This window comes from Balaenoptera acutorostrata, chromosome 16 (genome assembly GCF_949987535.1).
Source record: "Balaenoptera acutorostrata chromosome 16, mBalAcu1.1, whole genome shotgun sequence".
NCBI classification, from domain to species: Eukaryota; Metazoa; Chordata; class Mammalia; order Artiodactyla; family Balaenopteridae; genus Balaenoptera; species Balaenoptera acutorostrata.
The window spans coordinates 16,254,384-16,275,632 of NC_080079.1; the positions used below are offsets into that span (position 1 = coordinate 16,254,384).

The 21,249-nt window shown below is 41.6% G+C and overlaps 1 protein-coding gene across 13 annotated transcripts in view; it reads left to right on the forward strand.

Annotated features, from left to right (window-relative positions):
• Positions 1 to 21,249, forward strand: part of ABLIM1 (actin binding LIM protein 1) — a 324,990-nt gene that overhangs the window by 298,436 nt on the left and 5,305 nt on the right. For 5 of the 13 annotated variants that reach the window (XM_057531560.1, XM_057531563.1, XM_057531559.1 and 2 more), the window contains exons 15-22: positions 6,325 to 6,429; positions 8,123 to 8,170; positions 11,179 to 11,325; positions 13,769 to 13,860; positions 15,064 to 15,175; positions 16,780 to 16,844; positions 17,483 to 17,543; positions 18,327 to 19,162. In XM_057531560.1, the coding sequence (XP_057387543.1) occupies positions 6,325 to 6,429; positions 8,123 to 8,170; positions 11,179 to 11,325; positions 13,769 to 13,860; positions 15,064 to 15,175; positions 16,780 to 16,844; positions 17,483 to 17,543; positions 18,327 to 18,436 (740 nt within the window). In that variant the 3' untranslated portion in view covers positions 18,437 to 19,162. The other 8 variants (XM_007173133.3, XM_028164227.2, XM_007173130.3 and 5 more) reach the window with 8 other exon arrangements.

Here is a 21,249-nt window from a genome sequence, read left to right on the forward strand (position 1 = left end):
TATGGGACCTTGGATTGTAGACTTAACCTTTTGAGTGCCACTTGCCTCATCTATGAAACCTCTCCTAGGGTATTGGGGTGTGTGAGGTTGTCAACTGAAAAAACAAAAATGCACAACGTGAGAGCTGTGAGTTAAATTTTATTTGGGGCAAAATGAGGACTATAGCCCGGGAGACAGCATTGCAGATAGCTCTGAGAAACTGCTCCAGAGAGGTAAGGGGAAGGTCAGTAGATGTGTGATTTTGGTGAAGGGGGAGTACATGCAATCAGGCACATATTTTTTACAGAAGGATTCTGCTAGTTACGAGGAGCAGATGTCACCATGAAGGATTTTAGTGCTTTTCTAGATACGAGGAGATGCAAGAATTGGGCTCATTAAATCTTCTCCTGAAAGTATCTGACTATCTGAAGACCTGTCCTGTCAGTTTTTCCCAGAGCACAGAGGGCCTCATTCCTGATCTCCACCCTGAACTCCTTTCAGGAGGTGCTGAAGGTCAGCCGCTGCTGCGGCTCATGATTTCATCCTTATAGAGGTAGATGGCAAGTGCCAATTTGTAGTTGGCAAGGTGAAATGCCCTGGTGTGTAGTGAGCGCTCAACTCTGGTCCCTCTGTGATTTCCCCCTCGGCATGGTGCTCTTAGAGCACTTCCGGTTGCATCAATCCATCACTCTTCACAGCGTCCCTATGAAGTAAAGTAGCAGGGGGCAGCCATGGGGGTGGATGAAGAGTTGAAGCCCTGGCTAAGTGACCCCGCCAAGGACTCACAGCTAGGAAGTGGCAACACCAGGACTAGATAGACCCCAAGCCTTCCCATCCCTCATTCCTATGAGGGGGCTGTGTTTCGGTCTAAATGCTATACACGAAGTATAATTTTTAAAGCAAACTTTTATTCTCTATCTCTTTTTAACTAGAAAATTGCATTCTTACGGAAGCCAAGACAAACAGCTACTTTCAGGCATTTAAACTACAAAATTAACTTTTCAACAGAAATACCAAGTGGTTAGGAAAATCACAGTACTTCAGTGTGCCTAAATGGTGCTTTATTAAAAATGTAGATATGCAATCTTTTCTTTTTTCAGTCTGAATTCGAAGTACACAGTCAAATAGTATAGGTTTAAATTATAGAAAGCGATAGTTTTTTACTTCGAGCTTACGCTTAAAAAATATCTAATGGTCTCTCTCCCATTTTCTTTTTACTGGATATATGCCTACAGTTGGTTCAGATGAAATAGTTTATATACTTCAGATACAAAATATAATGTGCATAACAGTATATGCTTAGTTTTAAAATCAGCTTTTTGCTAAACTACAAAATCAATCATGCAGAATTTGTATATTAAAGATATTGCTTTAAAAGCCTAGTTTAGTTGAATAGCTAAATACGGATTCTGCAAAGAATTACGTCTTAGTTATTTTGAAAAACATGTATCCATTTACATGAAAGTCCTCTCCAGCCCCGGGGGAACGTATGGCCATTAGAGAAACACATCTAAGATATCTTTAAAGGAGCAAAGTCTCCCAGGGTTTTCCATGGCTCTTCATTTGAGCATTCACTCTTTATCTTGGAGCTTGTTTTGCAATCTCAGGGAAATTATTTTTAAAACAAATGTAAGCCGAGGAGCTTGAGGACCCCAGGGTAGGATGTCCATCTCAGGAAGGTGTGGCTGAAAGCAGGGGTCCCCTTCCCCCTCTGGCAGCCAGAAGCCCACCTCCCATTGCCCAAGTCCAATTCTTGGCCCTTATTTCAGACGCATGTGGCCCAGGCCCCCAGGGTCCACGGAGCTGAGGACACCTGCATGGGTGTAGAGCTGAGATGCACATCACCAGCTTTCTCTCTATCTCATTGGCTTCCCCATCCATTTTCTGTAATGCCCATCTTGTTTTCCATTGTGTTTTTTATTTCTGTTCTCTGACCTTCCTTGCAGCTTCATTCTATATCAATATATCATTGTTGGGCCATTTGGACAAGTGCATGCCTATTTGGAAAAACTATTTTCACCTTGTTTTGGGCTTTGTGCCATGTTTGCAGAGTTTCTCTTCCTTTCCCTTTGAAATACTGTTAGACATTACCTTCTGTGTCCATGAATCAGATTTGCAAACAGGAGGGCGACATATATTAAGTCTCTTTGAAAGAAATCTTCCTTGTTTTGCCATAGATATGAGTTGCTGTGAGGCAAATATGTATTTGACACTTGCTGAAGGAAACCGTAACGTTTATTGAAGCTTTAGACAAGGACCAGTAATCTTGAAACTCTGTCATGACATTCTAGGTGCTGCCAACTTTAAGGTCCCCTCAGAATTTATATTTTGGAACATAAGCACTTAGAGGCCAGGAGCTAAGTGGTACCAGCCGTTTCCCACAGCAGACACAAGCATTGCCATTTAGATTGACTTGTCTTAGAATTTGTCACTGACGCTCTCATGGTGGCGAAAAGAAGAATAAAAGTCGGACAGAGTGTTTGAGTTTAAGTACAGTGGGAATCCTTCCAGTGAATGATCTCCCAAGGACTGAAAAATTGGCCTATTGGGCTGACTTGGAAGGAGCTAAAAATGAAGACCAAGAAATGTATATCTATATATACAGTAGCTTCTCACCCCAGTAGCTAAGATCACTAACAACTTAGATGAACCAATGCAAGGACTTATTTAAAGAAACAAAATGGCTATGAGTGTGATATATACAATATTATATGATATATACACTATTATATTATTTTTTAAACAATGTCAACTCCAGGTTGATAGATGATCATGATGATGATGATGACGATGATACCTTCCGTATATGATATTTCATCTGATGGCTTATGCATCACTTTGCCTGAGTAATGAACTAAGCATGAAAATAACCTTTTAGGCCCTTCATCAGTTATTTCCATCCAGGATAGAGTGAAACGTTTTATCACTTAAAGAAAGGGTGTTTAACTTAGCAAAGGCCTCATCTTGAGAATTTTTTTGTTAATGGCAAAATTTTTAATGCCTTTCTCATTTCAAGGACTAAGAATTCGGTACCTAGCAACATTATGTACTCTGAGACCTTTAACCCAACGAGCCGTTGTGATGTGTAGAAATCATACTATGCAGGATCACTTAGATGGGTGTGTTGCTGGGTAGCTGTTTACCTAGTGTTTTTAAATGTCTCATGGGAGATTTTAAATGATTATAGAGTTAAATCTACTTACAAAGACTTGAACATACTAGCGTTTTTTCTAGCCACTAGAAAGGTCAGTGGTTGCCGAAGATATGCTGCTAAGTAAAAAACTCTGCCCAACTGGAGACAGCATTCAGCCAGAATACACCCTTTGGGAATTCAGACTGTCGTTCCATAGCCTTTGAGAGCCGTCAACCATGGAAGTGATGGGTTTCTACTGCCACTGGGCAGCAGAGCATCTTAATGATAGAATACTTGGGCAAATGCTAATTCTAATGACCTTAAACCTTGATGTCCCATATATGCAGCTATTTTTGTGTGTGCGTGACCCTGGCTAGTAACTATCAGAACAAATTTAATGGAGTTTCATCTGATTGGATATTATAACCAAAACCTGTGAGGACATTCCCCTCCCCCGAAAATCTGACGTTCTACAAGTACAGGAAGGTTAGAGGTGCAGGATTAAGGGCAGGGAGTAGTGTGGTTTCAAAGCAGTAGCACCAGTGTTCAAGATATGCAGGGTCTTCAGAAAAAAAAAAACTCAAATAAAGCAAGAAAGTTGAGTCTCTCTAGAACTTCCTTTGAGAATAGCCCACAAGAATTATTCTGTTTTTAAATTATGGATTACTCTTGTGAATAATTTCTAATGTTTGTAGGAGTAAAGAATTCTTCTGAAGTGAAACAATTAAATTGGGGTTATTAAGGATCAACTCTAGGGAAAGCTATTTTTTTTAAAAAAAAGAAAAAAGGTACTATTGTGATCCCACTGCTGTGTCCTAGCATCCGGCTGCCTATAATTAAGAGAAAGATGATGGTTGATACTGCAGTGGTGCTCACTAAATTAGGTCATTCATTGCTGTAGAATTAATTAGTTGGCCTACTTTAGTCATTCATTCACAGACATTTATTAAGCACTTAGTCGTGCCCAGGCACTGTGTTGAACACACAGAGATAAATGAGATCTAGTTCTGATTTAGCCTTAGGTTTAAAGCAGGATTTTCTTCTAAACGTAAACTGTATTCTTCCTTCCCCTGCTTGCCTGTACCTGTGTTTTTTATATTAATTTTTTCAGACATGAGCTGGCTATTTCTCTTTAGGAGAGTGACAGTAAATGAGGTGACTTTCCCTTTAAATGAGCTTTTTAATAGATCAGTGGTTGTAGGTGAAGCTTCATAATTTTTAGCAGCTAATATCTCACTTTAGTAAAGTCAGCATTATAATATATTGGGAGCTAGATGCTAAACTGACTCTTGAAACAAAAAAAGAAAAAAGGACAAAAGTCTTAGAACATGATAACCAAAAACCTGGACTCTAAATTTGAGACAGTAACAAATTCAGATCTCATATTCGGAATATCTTACTGCCCATTTGGTACAGATCTGTGCTCTGGTTATCTAAAACTATACATATCAAAAAATTAAAACTCTATTGAACATGTTATTGTGAGACTCCAGCAACTGACATCTTTCATGCATTGCTGGCCAGATTTAGAACAGTTTGATTTACTTGAAGAAATTGGCTCTTGTACACCTAAAACTAATATAATGTTATATGTCAGTTATATCTCAATTTAAAAAAAAAAATTTAAGACAAAGTAAAAAAAAAAAAAAAAGAGAGAGAGAAAAAAATTGACTCCTGCTCTATTTTCTGAAGATCTATGATTTATTTAAAATTGTTAGCCTTAACTGATAGATAAATTGGACTTTATCAAAATTTAAAACACTTGTGCTTCAAAGGACACTATCAAGAAAGTAAAAGACAACCACAAAGTGGGAGAAAATACTTGCAAATCATATGTCTGATAAGAAACTTGTTATCCAGAATATGTAAAGAACCCTTACAACTCAATCATAAAAGTAATTACCTTACTAATTCATTAACTTTTGATAGTCCTATATCTTCTGGTGTATTCTTGCACGGATGTTCGCTCAGTCGTGGGGAAGGAGGGCAGTAGGGTAAGAGCTGATCTCTGTCCGATTTTGCACAAGTCTCAGTTCACCCTGCAGTTCTCATCAGAGGGAGTGATGGTGGCTATGGGGGGGGGGGGTCCTCAAGGCTTTTGCGGCCAAGCCCAGCAGCACGTTCCAGGCTCTTCCCCACTCCCCCCTCCAAGAACGCCGTGCTGCCCAGCTGCAGAGACCCGTCCTGTTGCTCCCACACACCGGGGCCCTTCTTTCCCCGTGATGTTCCAGCTCCCTAGAATCTGGACCTTCTCACCCCTCCAGCCACCCATCCACCTGGTGAGCTTACCCTTCAATGACCAACTCAATTCTAGCATCTTTCCGTAGCCTTTCTGAAAAATCAGTGACACCTTCATGTGAGTGCCATAGAATTTTTCGCATACCCCCGAGTAAGCACTTATGTGGTATTACGTGTACTTGTTGCTTATAAGTCTGTCTCCTTAGGTAGACCCTGAGCCCCGTGCAGCTACGCACCACATCTCATTCACCTACTTAGCCTCAATCGAAGCTCACTGCCCAGCCATAGTAGATGCTCAGTAAATGCCTCACTGATGGAATTTTTAGACTGGATAGAGCCTCTTTTAAGAGAAAGGTGGAGAGAAGTATAAGTGGTCCCAAAGTACCTGGAAGAAAGGGGTCTGACTCTACTGTGTGTATTTCAAAGTGAAGCAACAGAAACATAGGCTGCAATGAAGGCACTTTGTGTTGCTCAGAGGAAGGACCACACAGGTTCCCAGACTCAGCCTCCCATTCAGAGAAATAGATTCTGATTGCCAGCCTCTGCCATTATGCCTGGAAGTGATTGTTTTGGGGTTTGCATATCCCACCCCTTTACATGCTTGGGTTGTAACCATCTGACGACTGACCCTGAATCATTAGCCAAGTGACTTTCCATTCTTCTTAATGTACTTTCCATCTAATCAGTTTGCTGCCAGCTCACAGCCTTCAACCGCATGCCATTGGAATGATGCATCTTACCGCTCACTGCTTTTAACCGAGTTCCACTTGAACTCAGATCTCTCTTTTGGAAAATTCAACCTTATACCAGTCACCTTTGTGAGCCAAGTTGATGAACTGAGTTTGTTTCTTTGGTTCCTCCTTTTTGATGTACCTCCTTCCGGTTTGTTCGTTTTGAATTTTTATTATGCTTGCTTTGTTTTCTTTCTTGCTCTCCCTTCTCTCATTTTGTTTTCTCCATTCTTCTCATTGGAGGCAATGAGCCATCCAGCGGCCGGAACTCCCCTCTCCCTTATCGGCCAGACAGCCGCCCTGTCACTCCAACTTACGCTCAGGCCCCTAAACATTTCCATGTTCCAGGTAGGAGCTGACATGGTCTGTGTCTTGGTGTCCTGTCGCCGTGTAGAATGTAGCCTTGTCACCTCTGTCTCGTCTCCATTTCTCATGCTCTTTTAATTGCGGTGCTCACAGTCGACAAACCCTAAATTGCAGGATCTGACCTAGAGGGCCTTTCAAAAGCTTTGTATGTGAGATGCCAGGATTGTATTGAAGGTTTACGTTTTCTCTAAAATTTTTGAAGGGGGATGGGAGGCAGAGGGTGGAAGAATAAGGGTTGAGTTGCTTTGTTTTGACAAAAATTTTAATTTTACCCTTATATTAGTACCTTCTAAGATACCACTCTGTGGTTTAGTGTCATTGTCTAACACAATGGCAATCTAGTTATCTTCTCATCCTAAAGACTGAACCTCAGCGTTCTTGAGAGTACTTTTATTTTATCTGTTTGTCTCCAGTGTGGAGATTCTTTCTGTGGACTTTTCAGAGAGCTGAAAAATTGGGTCATTTGGAGGGTCTTTCTGCAGTGTGTAATTAACTAACCACCTCCATAGCCCACAAAGACATCTTGCAATTTAGGCTTGGTGCTATAAGCTTTGCTGTCATGGTACAAATAGTAATTTGCCATCAGGAACTGGAAAAATCAGAACCCATCAGTATCTTAATATTTAGGGTCAGCTCACAATCTTTGTGAAGGCAAGATTGGCCATCAGAAGTCATGATATTATTTTTCCATCAGAAGTACATTGTTTTGCTTCTTTTAGCTACTGAAAGTGGTTTAATAAATTACCCGTTATGTTAACGTTGGCATACATATTTGGAATCTGTAGTAGTTTTTCTCTTTTGCATTCCAAACTTACCTAGAAGTTTGAACAGAGGAAAGTTCAATGGGATTCATACCACTGAGATAGGACTACCTTTAAAAAATATATATAAATGAAGTTTCATCGAACCTTGAAAATCAGTGTTGTACGTTTGCAACTTTTTTCATGAAGAATGCCCAACCAGGATCCAGTGCCCAAGATTCTGGGGAAACCTTTTGAAACCTCCTGAGTATTTGCAGTCAAAGTTTAATGGTTGCATAATCAAATGGGGTTCTATATAAATATATGAATAATATTTGGCATCTCTTTACTTTTCCTTTCTTTTGTAAAATTTGGCCTACACACACTAGGATTTTGTCAAACATCCTGTCAATACATCAGACTAGCCTCGCACCTAAAAACTGTTTCTCTGTTTTACAAAAATATACTCTTAATTTCACTACATCGCTTTCCACTGTTCCACTCATTAGTTGAAAAGTAAATTGAGCCACTGGTCTCTACTGGGAGCTCAATTTCGAGACACTAGCAATTTGGGGATCTTCCCCAAACTGGTTATGTCTTCCTCACCATCACAGTATCTGCACTGCTTGCGTTTCTTCCTGTTTTAACCCCACTTTTAGTGAAGTGTATATTTGAAATAAATGGCTCATGAGTGAATGACATCTCTCTATATCCTAAGATGTATTACAAAGGATTCCATGTCACATGTCTATAGTAATTCACTCATTCCTGTAATTTCTTCTTCCAGTAACCTCAATCTTTGTAATACAAAAGTTAACCTTCTGGGTTATTTTTGTTGGAGAATCTTCAGTTTGGTTTGCCTCTTGGTTGATCTGTTTTTCCCATCGGTGGATGGCTCCCCATAATCACACACCTTTTGCTTTTCATTTCCACAGATCAAGGGATCAACATTTACCGAAAACCACCCATCTACAAACAGCATGGTAAAACCCGCTTTCCTCCGCGTAGCTTTTAAGTAGCAACGTCAGCTGAACTCTTCGCTGTCCTCTGAAAGGCTTACCTGCTGCTGCTTTTGAGAATCAAACTGGGGCGTCCAGTGTATTATACCTTTATGGTCTCCTATGATGCAAATATTGTGAAGTCGGTTTTCCTAGATAGAGAACACTTAGCTTGATTAGGAAACTCCTAGCTTATTTCTGAGCCCATCAAACCATGTATCATTTCACTCATAGAGAAGGAAAGGTACGGTCACACAGTAATTCACAAACTCCCTAAAAAGACTTTTTTGGGGGGCCATCAAATAATTTAACCAACCTCTCTGATAATTTTGATGAGCTTGCAATTAGTTTAACTAATTAAAACTAGTGAAGGCTAGCTACCTAAAAATTAATTTGACCAAGGGAATTCCCTGGCGTTCCAGTGGTTAGGACTCTGTGCTTCCATTGCAGGGGGCACAGGTTCGATCTCTGGTCAGGGAACTAAGATACCACAAGCCACGTGGCCAAAAAAAAATTAATTTGACCAAGCCTCCATCAGCCTGACTGTCCAGTTCCCCAGTTTCTGATGGGGCATGCAGATGTCTGCACCCTGTGGTAGAGGGGATGGGACTCACGCTGAGACAGAGGCCCTAGCCTTGATCCCAGCTCTTCACCTAAATGGTTCTGTGATATCAGAGACATAACCTCTGTCCCTCAGTTTCTCATCTGCAAAAACCAGTACATTAGGCCAGCTTGTCTCTGAAATTCCTGCAAACTAAGAACCACTGATGTGGATTTATAATTGTGTTTTCCTTTTCTGGGAATATAGAAATTTTAAACCCAGGAAATCATATTACTCTTTGTAAGTCACATTTCCCTCCAACATTATTAGGTCTCTATAGATTCAGCTGCTATAAATCTTTGTGAATGGGTAGAAAGCCAAGACTGGTCTCCAGGTGATTTCAGAAAATTATACACAAATTGTGACTGGAAATTTGAAGGCTGCCTTTAGAATCCAGTTGACATTAATGAGTCCTAAAGGCTTAGGATGACATGAAAAGCAAATAAAGTTGAAAATGCAAAAAGGAAAAAAATTTCAGGCCAACATTCTAGGGGAAAAAGAATGTATGTATTGTAATGGTTCTAGAACTATGATTTATTTTCTTCATCTGTGTGGTTTTTTTTTTTTGAGTTTACACCATGTGCTTGCTTTTTTAAGTTTCTTAACCTTGTTTTTGTTTGCTTTTTTTATGGTTTAATGTCTTCTCACCCACTCATTAACATGTGAATGTTTACTGACTTCACCAATTCTAATGCGTAAGTACTGTTTGAAGTCTGGCTTTAAAAAAAAATTTTTTTTTAATTTAAGAATAAGATTCCCAGTTTGATTTAACAGTTTAGAGACTTTTTTTTAAATACTGAAATCTCTAAGATCCTGCCTCTCCAAATAAAAATAATCAAATAATTAAGATTTAAAAAGATAGGATAATGTTAGGTTATTTATTTGGAAGAGATTAGTTTGCTTCTTTTTGTGAAATTGACTTTGACTTTACTCTTTACTTTCTTTCAGTCTCTTGTAATTAAGAGTAGCACAACCAGAGCGGTACATCCCAAAGGACATTCTGCAAAAGAGCAGTTCTCTGTGATAGAAATAGATGTCATACCAAAAACTGGTGTCTGTGCCCTGTGCATTTGGAAAATGCTAGACTTAAATAAAGTCACACTTCTTAGTCTTTAATATGCTAACACATATTGTCCTTCTTTAAGAAGAGGATATAGTGTGCAGTGTTTTCCAAGCTGATTTTATCTTTTATTCTCATGAGGTTAGAAATTCAGAAAAACACTGTTCCATGCCTGGCTGAGAATTTACCCCTTATTATTATGTAGGGCGACCTCAGTCAAGTTACTTAAGCAAATTGAGACCCAGAAAGTTACTTAAAAAATGTGGAATTGGAGATGAAAATTCAAAAAGTTACTTCCAGATTTAAAAATCTACGAGCCCAGGGATGGGGGCAAATTTTATCTATAGCATAAATATGTTGTGAAATGTTTAGTAACATCCCAGGTCAGCTTGCAAAATTAGCCAGAATCAGGGACTGACCATTTAACCTGGTTTGTTTTGCTCCATTTCTGTGATTCCATCTGGGGCTCTAAGCCAATGACTCTACCATAAGCATAGCCATTAAGAACTCTGGGAACTAATGCTGCTCCTAGTCTGGCTTTTGTGGTTTTAAAGCTGGATGAGTCATTTGTATATGCAGCCCCTTGAACAAAACAACGAGTGGGTATGGCAAACCCAAGTCTCAAGGCTAAATTCCTGCAAGCTGACAGTGGATTTTCCTGCTGCCATTTCCCCTAGGAATCAAGAACACATATACAATATGCAAGGATTGAAATGAACCGGACCAATATTTCTGTGGCTAAGAAGCCACAAAAATTCAAAGCCAACCAACTCTCTTATGATTAACACCTACAGTCAAATGACAATGTCATGCTTTTCACTTACCTCTTTAATTTCAAATTAACTAGATTAAAATTTCTAATTGCTCTAGAATTGTCCAGTGGAACTTTCCGTGATGATGGAAATGTTCTATAATTATGCTGTCCAATACAGTAGCCGCTAACCACGTGTAGGTATGGATCACATAAAATGTGGCTAGTGCCACTGAGGAACTGAATTTTAATTTTATTAATCATTTGTTTTATTTAATTGTATTAATTTAAATGTAAATAGCCACATGTAGCTCGAGCTAGTATTGGACAGCACAGCTCGGGAACAAGATTTTTCAGATGTAGAACAGATGTAGAATGAAGCTTTGCTTCTGGCAGAACGTAAGGAAGATGAGTCGAGTTGTCACTAAGAACTATTAGTGACTGGGTGATTGATAATGGTGATAAACAGCTCTCTGGAGTTCACACTTTTTGCCAGAGCACGAGAAAACTATGTAAGAGGATTGATTGTACTACCATGGCCTTACAGACCGATAGCTAAGCTGCCCCTGATTCCCATCCAGATGCAGCTGCCTTGGCAGCCCAGAGCAAGTCTTCAGAAGACATCATCAAGTTTTCCAAGTTCCCAGCAGCCCAGGCTCCAGACCCCAGCGAGATACCAAAGATTGAGATGGACCACTGGCCTGGTCCCCCCTCACTTGCCGCCATAGGTATGCAACTGTAGCAGCTAAGCCAAATGGACAAATTGCTAGGAGATCTCAAAATGCAGTGCTTAAAAATATGCAAGGAAATGTGTCCTAGTGTAAAGATTTTTTAAGAAAAGTATGACCAAGAGTTAGAACAGTGAAAAGAACTAAGGTAGTATTAACGTGTGTGCAAAATGCTTCAAAAACCCAACCACCGGAGCCTTGTGCTAACCAAACCCAGTGAGGTGCAGAACTGGTCTAAAACAGGTCTTTTGTGTGGACTCTCAGTTATTACTGTAAAGTCAGTAACTCTTTTGAATATAGTTGAATCAAAGCCTCCTGCCAAGAACTTCGTTCTATATAGTTAGAGCATAGTGGGTAGATTTACTGAGTGTCCACAGAAGTGTGACTTCTTTGAATTAAGTTTGTTTTAGACGATTTCTGGGTTGTAATTACAATTCTCTTAACAACCAATCTTAACACTGAAGCTCTTTCATTTTTCTCACCTGATCATGTTCTCCATTACTAAGAAGGGCTGTTACAGAGTAGCAAGTGTTCTGGAATATTACTCATGTAAAGTTACATGATTTCACATCTGTCATTTCCATGACTTCTGTGCTAAAATGTCACATTTGAGCTGTTTCATTCTTTGCTTTGAACCACACATTTATGCTTTAGAACTGTGTCTGTGTCTTTACTGTTTCATCATTAGTGAAATCACTTGGCCCTAAAAAATGGTATTAGCAAACTCAGAAGCTAGTACTGAAAATTTAGTGAGTCAGCTTTCCAAAGATATGACTATCTTATCACATTTCTGTTGACAACCTAAAAGGCCTTCAATTTTCCAAAATTCCCAAATTTTCTTCATCCTGCTGTTTTTTGCCAAGTTATTTTTGGAATAACTTTTACAAGCAATAGAAGTGGATTTTAAAGCAATTGATATCTATAGAAATAGTTGAAGGAAAAATCTATTATACCTCCTGGGTTCCTTATTCACAAGTATTCTATACGTTATATTGACTTAAGATGTATCTAGTTCTTGAAAACTTATGTCTATTCATTTTTGTTAGTGTAGATTAAAGAGAGAAAATTCACGTTGATATTCATGATTTTAGAAACTAAGACTCAGTCGTCAGCTTTTTTTTTCTGCTGGTCCACGTCCTTCAGGCAGTTCTTGGGGCCGCTGAGGTTCCTAGTTCAGTCATGTTGCATAGCAGGGACATTAAACAGCTAAACTTTGGGGGAGAATTAATATTTTGTTGTTACCAACTGTCATCACTAAATGGTTTGAGGTTCCAAAATGAAGAAAGCTTCTGGTCCATTAATCCAACTGATCAAACCCTGAAGGTATTAGTTAGAGTTTATTTTGATTAGATTAACAGGCTTTCCTATCTCCTCCCACAGCTAAATTAGTCCAAGCCACTTAGGAAAAGCGTTAATTATCTTAATTTTCCAGCCATTCAGACAGATTCCTCCTTTCCCCTCCATCTCCCCTTTTCCAGGAAGCTTAAAAATTGTACGTGATCTGCTCTATTATACTGAAATAAGTAACTTTTTAGCTGCATTAACACTTTTTATTGGCCCATTAGTATAAAACTCTTTTGTGACTATTTTCCGAAAGATTGAGAGCAAGGAAACATTAGAGACCCATCCCTTCAAAGAAAAATAAAGCATGCTTCTTTTTCCTTTTTTTTTTTTAATATTTATTTATTTATTTATTTGGTTGCACTGGGTCTTAGTTGCAGCAGGTGGGCTCCTTAGTTGTGGCTTGAGAGCTTCTTAGTTGTGGCTTGCTGCCTCCTTAGTTGCGACACATGGGCTCCTTAGTTGTGGCATGCAAACTCTTAGTTGTGGCATGCATGTGGGATCTAGTTCCCTGACCAGGGATCGAACCTGGGCCCCCTGCATTGGGAGCGTGGAGTCTTAACCACTGAAGCATGCTTCTTAATGAATTTATTGGAGGTAGAAGACAGGGTGATGGTATGGTGCCAAACCTAAATATTCAGAAAAAGAAAACAAGATTTTAAAATTTGTCACAAGAGAGTGTCTTACCTATTTGATGGTATCTAGATGAATTTGGCTTCCTCTCTATTTGAACAATAACCTCAGGGACATCAAAATAGTAACCGTAGATGTCTCTCCCACCTACTATGGAAGCTCTGACCAGTGGTCAGTGGGATGACTTAGACCCAATCATAATGGCAAACCGAGTTCTAATTGAGCAGATCAGATTGTTGGGAGGCATGCCTTACTGAATCACATTTTGGACTGGCTTGTCGAACGGGGCCCGTTGTCTCAAGAAACCAGCTGAACTGGTGGCAGGCTCTTTTCTCCCATGTGTTGTTCACGAATGTTGAAGACCACTGCTGACTTTGCCTGCCTGACGCGTTGAGCACAGGTGGACCAGTCCCTTGAGATCCCCTTGCTGTGGGGCTAATGTGAGAGGTTGTCTTTGCTGTGGACTTAGGAGCTGACATGAGACGCAGATCTAGCGGCAGAGAGGAAGACGACGAGGAGCTTCTGAGACGCCGGCAGCTGCAAGAGGAGCAATTAATGAAGGTTTGTCCTGAAACTACTTTGCTGCAGTCTTCAGTTCTGTTCTGTTGATACATATTATTGAATGATTACTGTGGGCGAGCCACCAAGATGAGCAGGAGGTAGTCCCAGCCCTCAGGGGCTTACTGTCCAGTAGGAGAGACAAGATGGGCATCTGGTGACTGTAATAAGGCAGAATAGTTAGCGGGTTCTGGAAGAGGTGACCTGGAGGTCAGAGAGACACGGAATGTTTGGGCCTTTTCGAGGAGAGCGAGACTCTGTGTGGGGTGTGTGGGTGTGGTGCATGTGTTGAAAGGATGCTGAAAGGCCAGGTAAAGCCAAAGTGCACTCCGAGGTGGTACAACACCTTCCTTCCCTCACGCAGGCGCTGCTGAAGGAATTCCCTTCGGACAGAGCCTTTCTCCAAGTCTTTCCTCAGGACTCATAGGACCTGTGTGTATATCTGGGCCAAGAGAGAGGGGATAAAATGGACTGTCACTAAGACATCCTCATTATACCCTCTGTCTCTAGCTTAGGCCCACAGCATCCCAGAAGGCCTGGGGTTGAGGGAGCCGAGAAATGATAAACTCCTACCAATAAGGGTCATTTTCCAAAGATACTTAATCATATGGGGAATGCACATGATACTAGTTATATGAGGATACAGAGGATACAAAGTTACATTTATTATGTGTTCCCAGTTTTGTATATTATGTGCATAGAAAAATACTGGATAGATATAGATCAGAATGTAAATGGTGGTTATCTCTGAGTGGTGGATTATGGGCTATTCTTTCCTTCTGGATTTTCTAAAATCTGTACAATGAGCATGCATTATTTTTTTCCCTGTTTTTAAACAAATCAGTGTAATTTATCTTCAAAGGCTACTATCCCCAGTCTTCCCTTCCCACATCAAAAATCTGTACATACTCATACATTGCCCTCCTGAGTCTACCTGCTGGCGCTTTGCGGGGAGGGCAAAGGGGGGAGAACATTCTTCTGATGTGGAGCCTGGTTTAGGGCAACAGAGCCTTGACATTGAAGGGACTATGGTGGGTTCAAGGTCCAAAACCTGGCTGACCTTTTGGGGAGCCACCAGGCTCTGGGACAATATGCCTCAGCCCTCTCCAGAGTCAGGAACTTCTTGCAGGATCTCCTAAAAAGAAACTGCAGTTCCCTAAAAGTAATTGCGGGCTTCGCTTTCATTTTTCTTTTCTCTGTGAATAGCTCAACTCGGGCCTGGGCCAGTTGATACTGAAAGAAGAGATGGAGAAGGAGAGGGAGAGCCGGGAGAGGTCCTCCCTGGCCGCCGGGCGCTATGATTCTTCCATCAACTCAGGTGAGCAGCAGACCCACCGCCTTCCCTGAGCCAGGAGCTGGCCACCTGCCTGCAAGGAGCCTATTTTGACGGTTCCAGGAGAGGCAGGGTGGTTTCTGGTGGGATCTGCAGAGTGTTCCATAGGAAAGGAAGTGTAGGAATCCTATGTCATGTCAGCTTAGCTTAAGAGCCTGCCACGGCTCTTCCTTAAATGTGTGTTTCCTTCCTGTTGGAAATAGGAGGAGCCCTTGGAGGGTCTCAAGAACCAAGAGGGGTCAGTTCCCTTGTGCTGGGTCTACCTTCCAGAACATACATCTCAGAGGGAAGCGGCAAAAAGAAAATCCTCATAGAGAACAGAATGCTTTTTAACTGTAGAGAGCATGAACAATTTTTTCAAAGTATTATGGCTTTAGTATATTCAGTATAAGAGCTGAGGGCTAACAGTGCTGTTGTTGATGCTTTTGAAAGAGATTACTTATATACTGGGCTGAAATAGTCTTTCGGTATATTTTCCCCTGCTTATACTTGTCATAAGCCTGTTCTCTTTTAACCCACAAGATATCTCCTCACGCGTTGTGAACTAGTGCATAATTTTCTCTCCTGAGGTTTCCTTTAAACATGTGTTTAGTGTTTCCTATGCAAACACTTCTGCTAAACATTATTTCATTTAATCTTCACAACATACCAATGAAGTAGATGATATTATGATTATTATCATCTTCCCCATTTTGTAGATCAGGAGACAAGTAAAGGGAAGTTTAAGTAACTTACCCAATGTCACATTGCTGATAACTACCAAAACTAAGGTTTAGGAGTCCAAGTATTATAACCCCAGAGCCCACACCCTTAACCGGAATGCCCTGCTTCTTCTCATAGATGTGTCACTGGCATTGATCTTGGATTAGGTAGTTTAGTAATCTTTAGAGTTCCTTCCAATTCTGCAATTCTGTTGTATAAGAATACATAGCACTGTATCTACATGGGTCAAGAAATGAAGACTTAACAAGATGGAATACCATGCCCGAAGATGCAGAGGTGTTAAGTTGCAGAGCCAAAATTCAAGCCCAGGTCTACTCCCTCCAAAGCCCAGCAGTTTATGAGGTGTCCACGCTGTTGATCAATGGGATACCCTATCCCAAGCCTCCCAGGAGTCCAACTGTGGTTGGCCAGTAGATCTTGGTAACTTAAGTGTAGGCCTCCAGATCAGTTATCGCTGCCATACCAACTGGGGCTTGGGCCTGTGTATCCCAGTAGCCCTGGGTTTAGATCATTGCTTGGATCTTTACAAGCTGAGCAGCCGTGGGCAAGATACTTAACTTTCTATTAGCCCCTATTTCTTCTCCTGTAAAATGGAAATGCTACCATCATTATTAGGATTGTGTTGAGGATTCAGAGATGCCAAGCACTTCTTCCTTCCCCACCCCTCCTCGAAAATTTCACTGCCCACCCATTCCCTACATCACCCAAATATGGTGGCATTTTGTGAACATTTGAGCCCAATATTTGGATTTTTTTTTTTTTTTCTAAATCTTCTATTCTGTAGGGTAGAGGATACACTGCCAACTTCATGAAAGAATTGGACTTCCGGTTCCTAACAGTTACTTTTTTATCTTTCTCTTATTCAGCTTCACATGCTCTGTCATCGAAAACCTCATCTCTCCCAGGCTATGGGAAAAACGGGCTTCACCGGGTGAGATTTCTCAATTACTTGTTTCTGAGTCTCTTCCCTCTTGAGTCCTGGTTGAAGTGCTGATGTATTGTCAGAATACACCTGACAATATGATCTCAGTGTTGGATATAATGAAAATTGTAATCACCCTGCTCTCCTGGTAAATCACTTTGAGTTACAGGCAAAATAAGATATTTTTATTGAGAGAAAGAGAAATTGACTTTAGATAAAAGAATAGCCTGTATAAGCTTATGGGAAGACTAGATTAATTGTGTGGCAAATATTTCTACAATCAAGCAAAAAGTAATTACTGGAGCCATTATCTCTGCTGTAAAAAGATACAGGAAAGTTTATTACAACCTCCCTCCCCACAAAGCATGGAACCAAGTGTAACTGTGTAGCTGTGGTGTGGAAAAATGTGCTTTTATTTATCAGCAAGGGATACTTGCTTGCCAAGGACCTGCTGAGCAGTAGCATAGGATATACCACAAAACAGGTATTTCATAGAAGAAGAACTACGTAGGAAAAATAATAGGGGTCCAGGAATTCAGCTTGGGAGGAATTCTTAGGATTTTGTAAATCCTATCTTCCTTTTCACCTGACTCCGAAACGAGTACTGTGGAGCAGATTTTCTAATGGTGTGTTTTTCTTCATTTCAGCCTGTTTCTACAGACTTTGCTCAGTACAACAGCTATGGGGATGTCAGCGGGGGAGTGCGAGGTGAGGCCCCTGCGGCCGGGTGTTGGCTGACCAAGGGGGAGAAGGGGCTGTGCTATCACAGGCATGTTGGCTGGGCTCAGGCTGTGTCACATCCTACGGTCAGATCACATCTGTCCTCTGAGCCATCAGAGCATTTATTAAAATCCCAGAGGATCTCTCCTGATGTAAGACCACAAGAAGCAAGTTTGTAGGAGGGAATTCATTGCTCCTACTATGTGCTGAGCACTAATTAGATCCCTGGAAGTACCATGATAAGGAAGACATGGGCCTACCTTCAAAATGCATGTGTCTACAGATGCATTGGTTTGCAAGGCAGAAATAGAGACACAGATGTAGAGAACAAATGTATGGACACCAAGGGGGGAAAGCGGGGGGCGGAGGGGGGGCGGGCAGGGCTGGGATGAACTGGGAGATTGGGATTGACATATATACACTAATATGTATAAAATAGATAACTAATAAAAAATGCATGTGACAGAGACAGAAAGAGAGAGAGAAGCTCTGTGAGATAAATGCTGTGGTCGGAGATGCAGAGAGAAGGGAGAAACACCTTCAGGGTGTCAGCTTCCCCAGGGAAGGGTGTTTAGACTGATAACTAAAACCAGAGACGCGTCTCCCAGCTTCCGGGAGCAGCCCGGCCGCATGCGCAGAGACCCGGAGCCGGGGGAGCGTGGCTTGTCGGGGAATGTTTGGAGAATTGCAGTAGGATATACTCTCTGTTGATGTTTCCATATTTTTCTATGGTCTTGCCCTTCTGAGATTTTCTTTTTCTTTCCTTTCCAGACTACCAGGTATGGAACACTGTCTTTCTCAAGTTGGCCACACCAGCAAAACAGCCTTTTTTCACAATCCAGACACGTTCTTCTGCGGCTCCAGGGAAGGGTTTCTGTTGAGAAGACCCTGATTTTGGTTGATCCATCTAATCATTAGTCCACAGATGTGAGGAGCCATGAGCGGCAGGCATGCCTGGCGCCCAGGTCAAGCTGGTCCTGCAGGCCTGCGCGAACCAGACCAGGTGTCAGAGGACCCTCTTGCTCTGCCTTTGGAGAGTCCTCTCTGGGGTGGAAGTGGACCAGCATCCAGGGTCCACACACATGCAGTTGCTTTTTCTTTTAGTTATAACCACTCATTCCTTGAGGCCCTCCCCTCCTCTGTGTGGTCACAGATGAAAAGAAACCCCTGTCTTGGCCAATAGGAAAGAGCTGCTATGGTACCATTCCTTTTTTCCTAGAACCTAAACCTTGTAAAATGATAATGGAGAATGAGAAAAGGGGGAAAATGCAAAGAAAGCTAAGATTAGAATTAAAAAAAAAAAAAACAAGCATAGACCTGGCAATTCTTTGACGTACCATATACTTTAACACGTGCAGCCTACACTCAGGGATTAGTCAATAGTTATTAAGCCAAAATCTTTCATCAACTGGAGTATAAGAGAGCAGCATTCCCACTATCCCTGCTTTTATGTAACAAGGAGCTCATTTTGAAAAATCGATGGTAATTAAGATGACACATCTCTAAAATGGCAGTGAAGATTTGAGACCCAAACAGGGAGGTCTAGGAGCCCACAGAGCTCTCCCTCAGCTTCCCATGCTGCCATGGGCTGCTCCTGAAACCTGCATTTCTGTTGCAGACCCTCCCAGATGGCCACATGCCTGGAATGAGGATGGACCGGGGCGTCTCCATGCCTAACATGTTGGAACCAAAGGCAAGTGTGGCTCTTTTTCTCTCTCCTCTCACATGGGATGAAACTGGGACATAACCCTAAAACGATTTGATTTTCTATCTCTTTCACCATTTTCAGGGTTGAGACCCACTTGGCTCCAGGCCAGTGCATTAGGCAAGCCGTGTCATAAAGCATCTTTCCACTCTGTGGGTTTTGTCACACCAAGTCAGCAGGTTTAAGCCCTCACTGGGTCTGGTGCTGTGTGTTCCCAGTGAAGTACCGGCACTTCTCGCCTATGACCTCGGTATCTACTTGGCCCCTGCCATGAGCATGGCAAAGCCTTCTCCATGTGGAACAGCTGCAGCCCCCTCCAGATAGGGTGACCAACACATCCTAGCTTGCCCAAGACTTTCCTGGTTGTAGCACCGAAAGTCTTGCATCCTGGGATTCTCCTCAGTCCCAAGCAAACTGGGATGATTGGTTGCCCCAGCTGCAGAACATCCTGTGACTCCAGAGGTATCCAAGGGCTGTGCTCCTTGGTGACCATGACTGGGGCTTATTTCAATATGTCATCTACCAAAACACTGCTTCTGGGGCCGCATGGCTCCCTGGATTCATGAGCTGGTCATGGAACGAGATTGTCTAACCCTGCAAATGTGTACTGCCGTGTAAAACATATACCTATAATTTCAATTCTCTTCTCATTTTTACCTTCATCCCCAGTACATAGTAAGCTGTATTCTTTTACTCAGCAACACCCTCCAGAGGCACAGTGCCACATGAGACACTTGTGGGTATTGGGAATGTATAGGAACCTGCCCCTGTCTGCTGGAGACTTGAGTGAGGAACACCCATCACTCTAATACTCTAATCATAGTGTCTTAGAAGCTCTATCTTGGGAGTCTTAGATTTTAGGTAGCTTCTGCTTGTTAATAAAATGGACAGTGGTCGGAATTTTTCCCTGGTGGTCCAGTGGTTAGGGCTCCGCACTTCCACTGCAGGGGGCACGGTTTCGATCCCTAGTTGATCTAAGATCCCACATGCCACATGGCCAAAAAAAAAAAAAATGGACAGCAGTATTCTAGAAGAGGTGTTTTTCTTTGCTTCTCAGATATTTCCATATGAAATGCTGATGGTGACCAACAGAGGGCGCAGCAAAATCCTAAGAGACGTGGACAGAACCAGGCTAGAGGTAAAAAAAACAACAAACACACACAAAACAACTTGTCCCAACTGCATATTCCTGTGCATTTTCCGCAGTCTTCCCCTAGGAAATGTTCCAGCTAAGGCAAAAAATAAAAAGGATCAACCTAGGTTAAACTAAGCTAACTTGGAGGAAAACCCAAATTTGTATTTAGAAGATGAGCATAAAAATGTATGGTAAAATGCAGAAGAACAACCCAGGAGATGCAGTATGATTTTAATCATTTTCTTTGGAAATTTGATGTTGCCCTAATTTATGGCTGGTGATGTAGAATGGAGTCTCCCATCACTCTTCAGATACCCCCAAATCCTTATCTTTCTCTGAGCCTGGGTTGAGTTTGTTGAGATTGGGGAGGGAGCGTTCAATAAAGAGGTGTGTACTAGGCAAGTTCCTCTCTTGGCTGTTTCCACATTCCTTGTCGAAGGGTTAGCTGGGTACACATACTCAAGACCTCCTTAGATGTGGAAGACTGATCTTCGTGCTTTTCCATCTGAATGGTTTTAATTAAGAAAAACTCTGGCTGCTAATCTCATAAAGAATCATTAATTTTCTCTGACAAAAAGCAGTACATCTGTATGGGAGGTCAGGCTGGCACAGAGAATAAAGGCTCCACTATCCTAAGAGAACTTTACTAGGCGGACAAGAGATTGAAGTTCTTGGTCTCTTCAGTAGACCAAGCATCCACCTGAACTCCCACTGCTGAGCCAGGAAAAAGCCCCAGGGCTGCCAAAGGACCACTCTGGAAGTCTCTTTCTGGCTTTCTTATTGCTCTGGTCCATTTTCCCTGCATCTCCTCAGCGTCCCAAGGACCTGAAGTGGAGTCACCTCCAGCATAATGA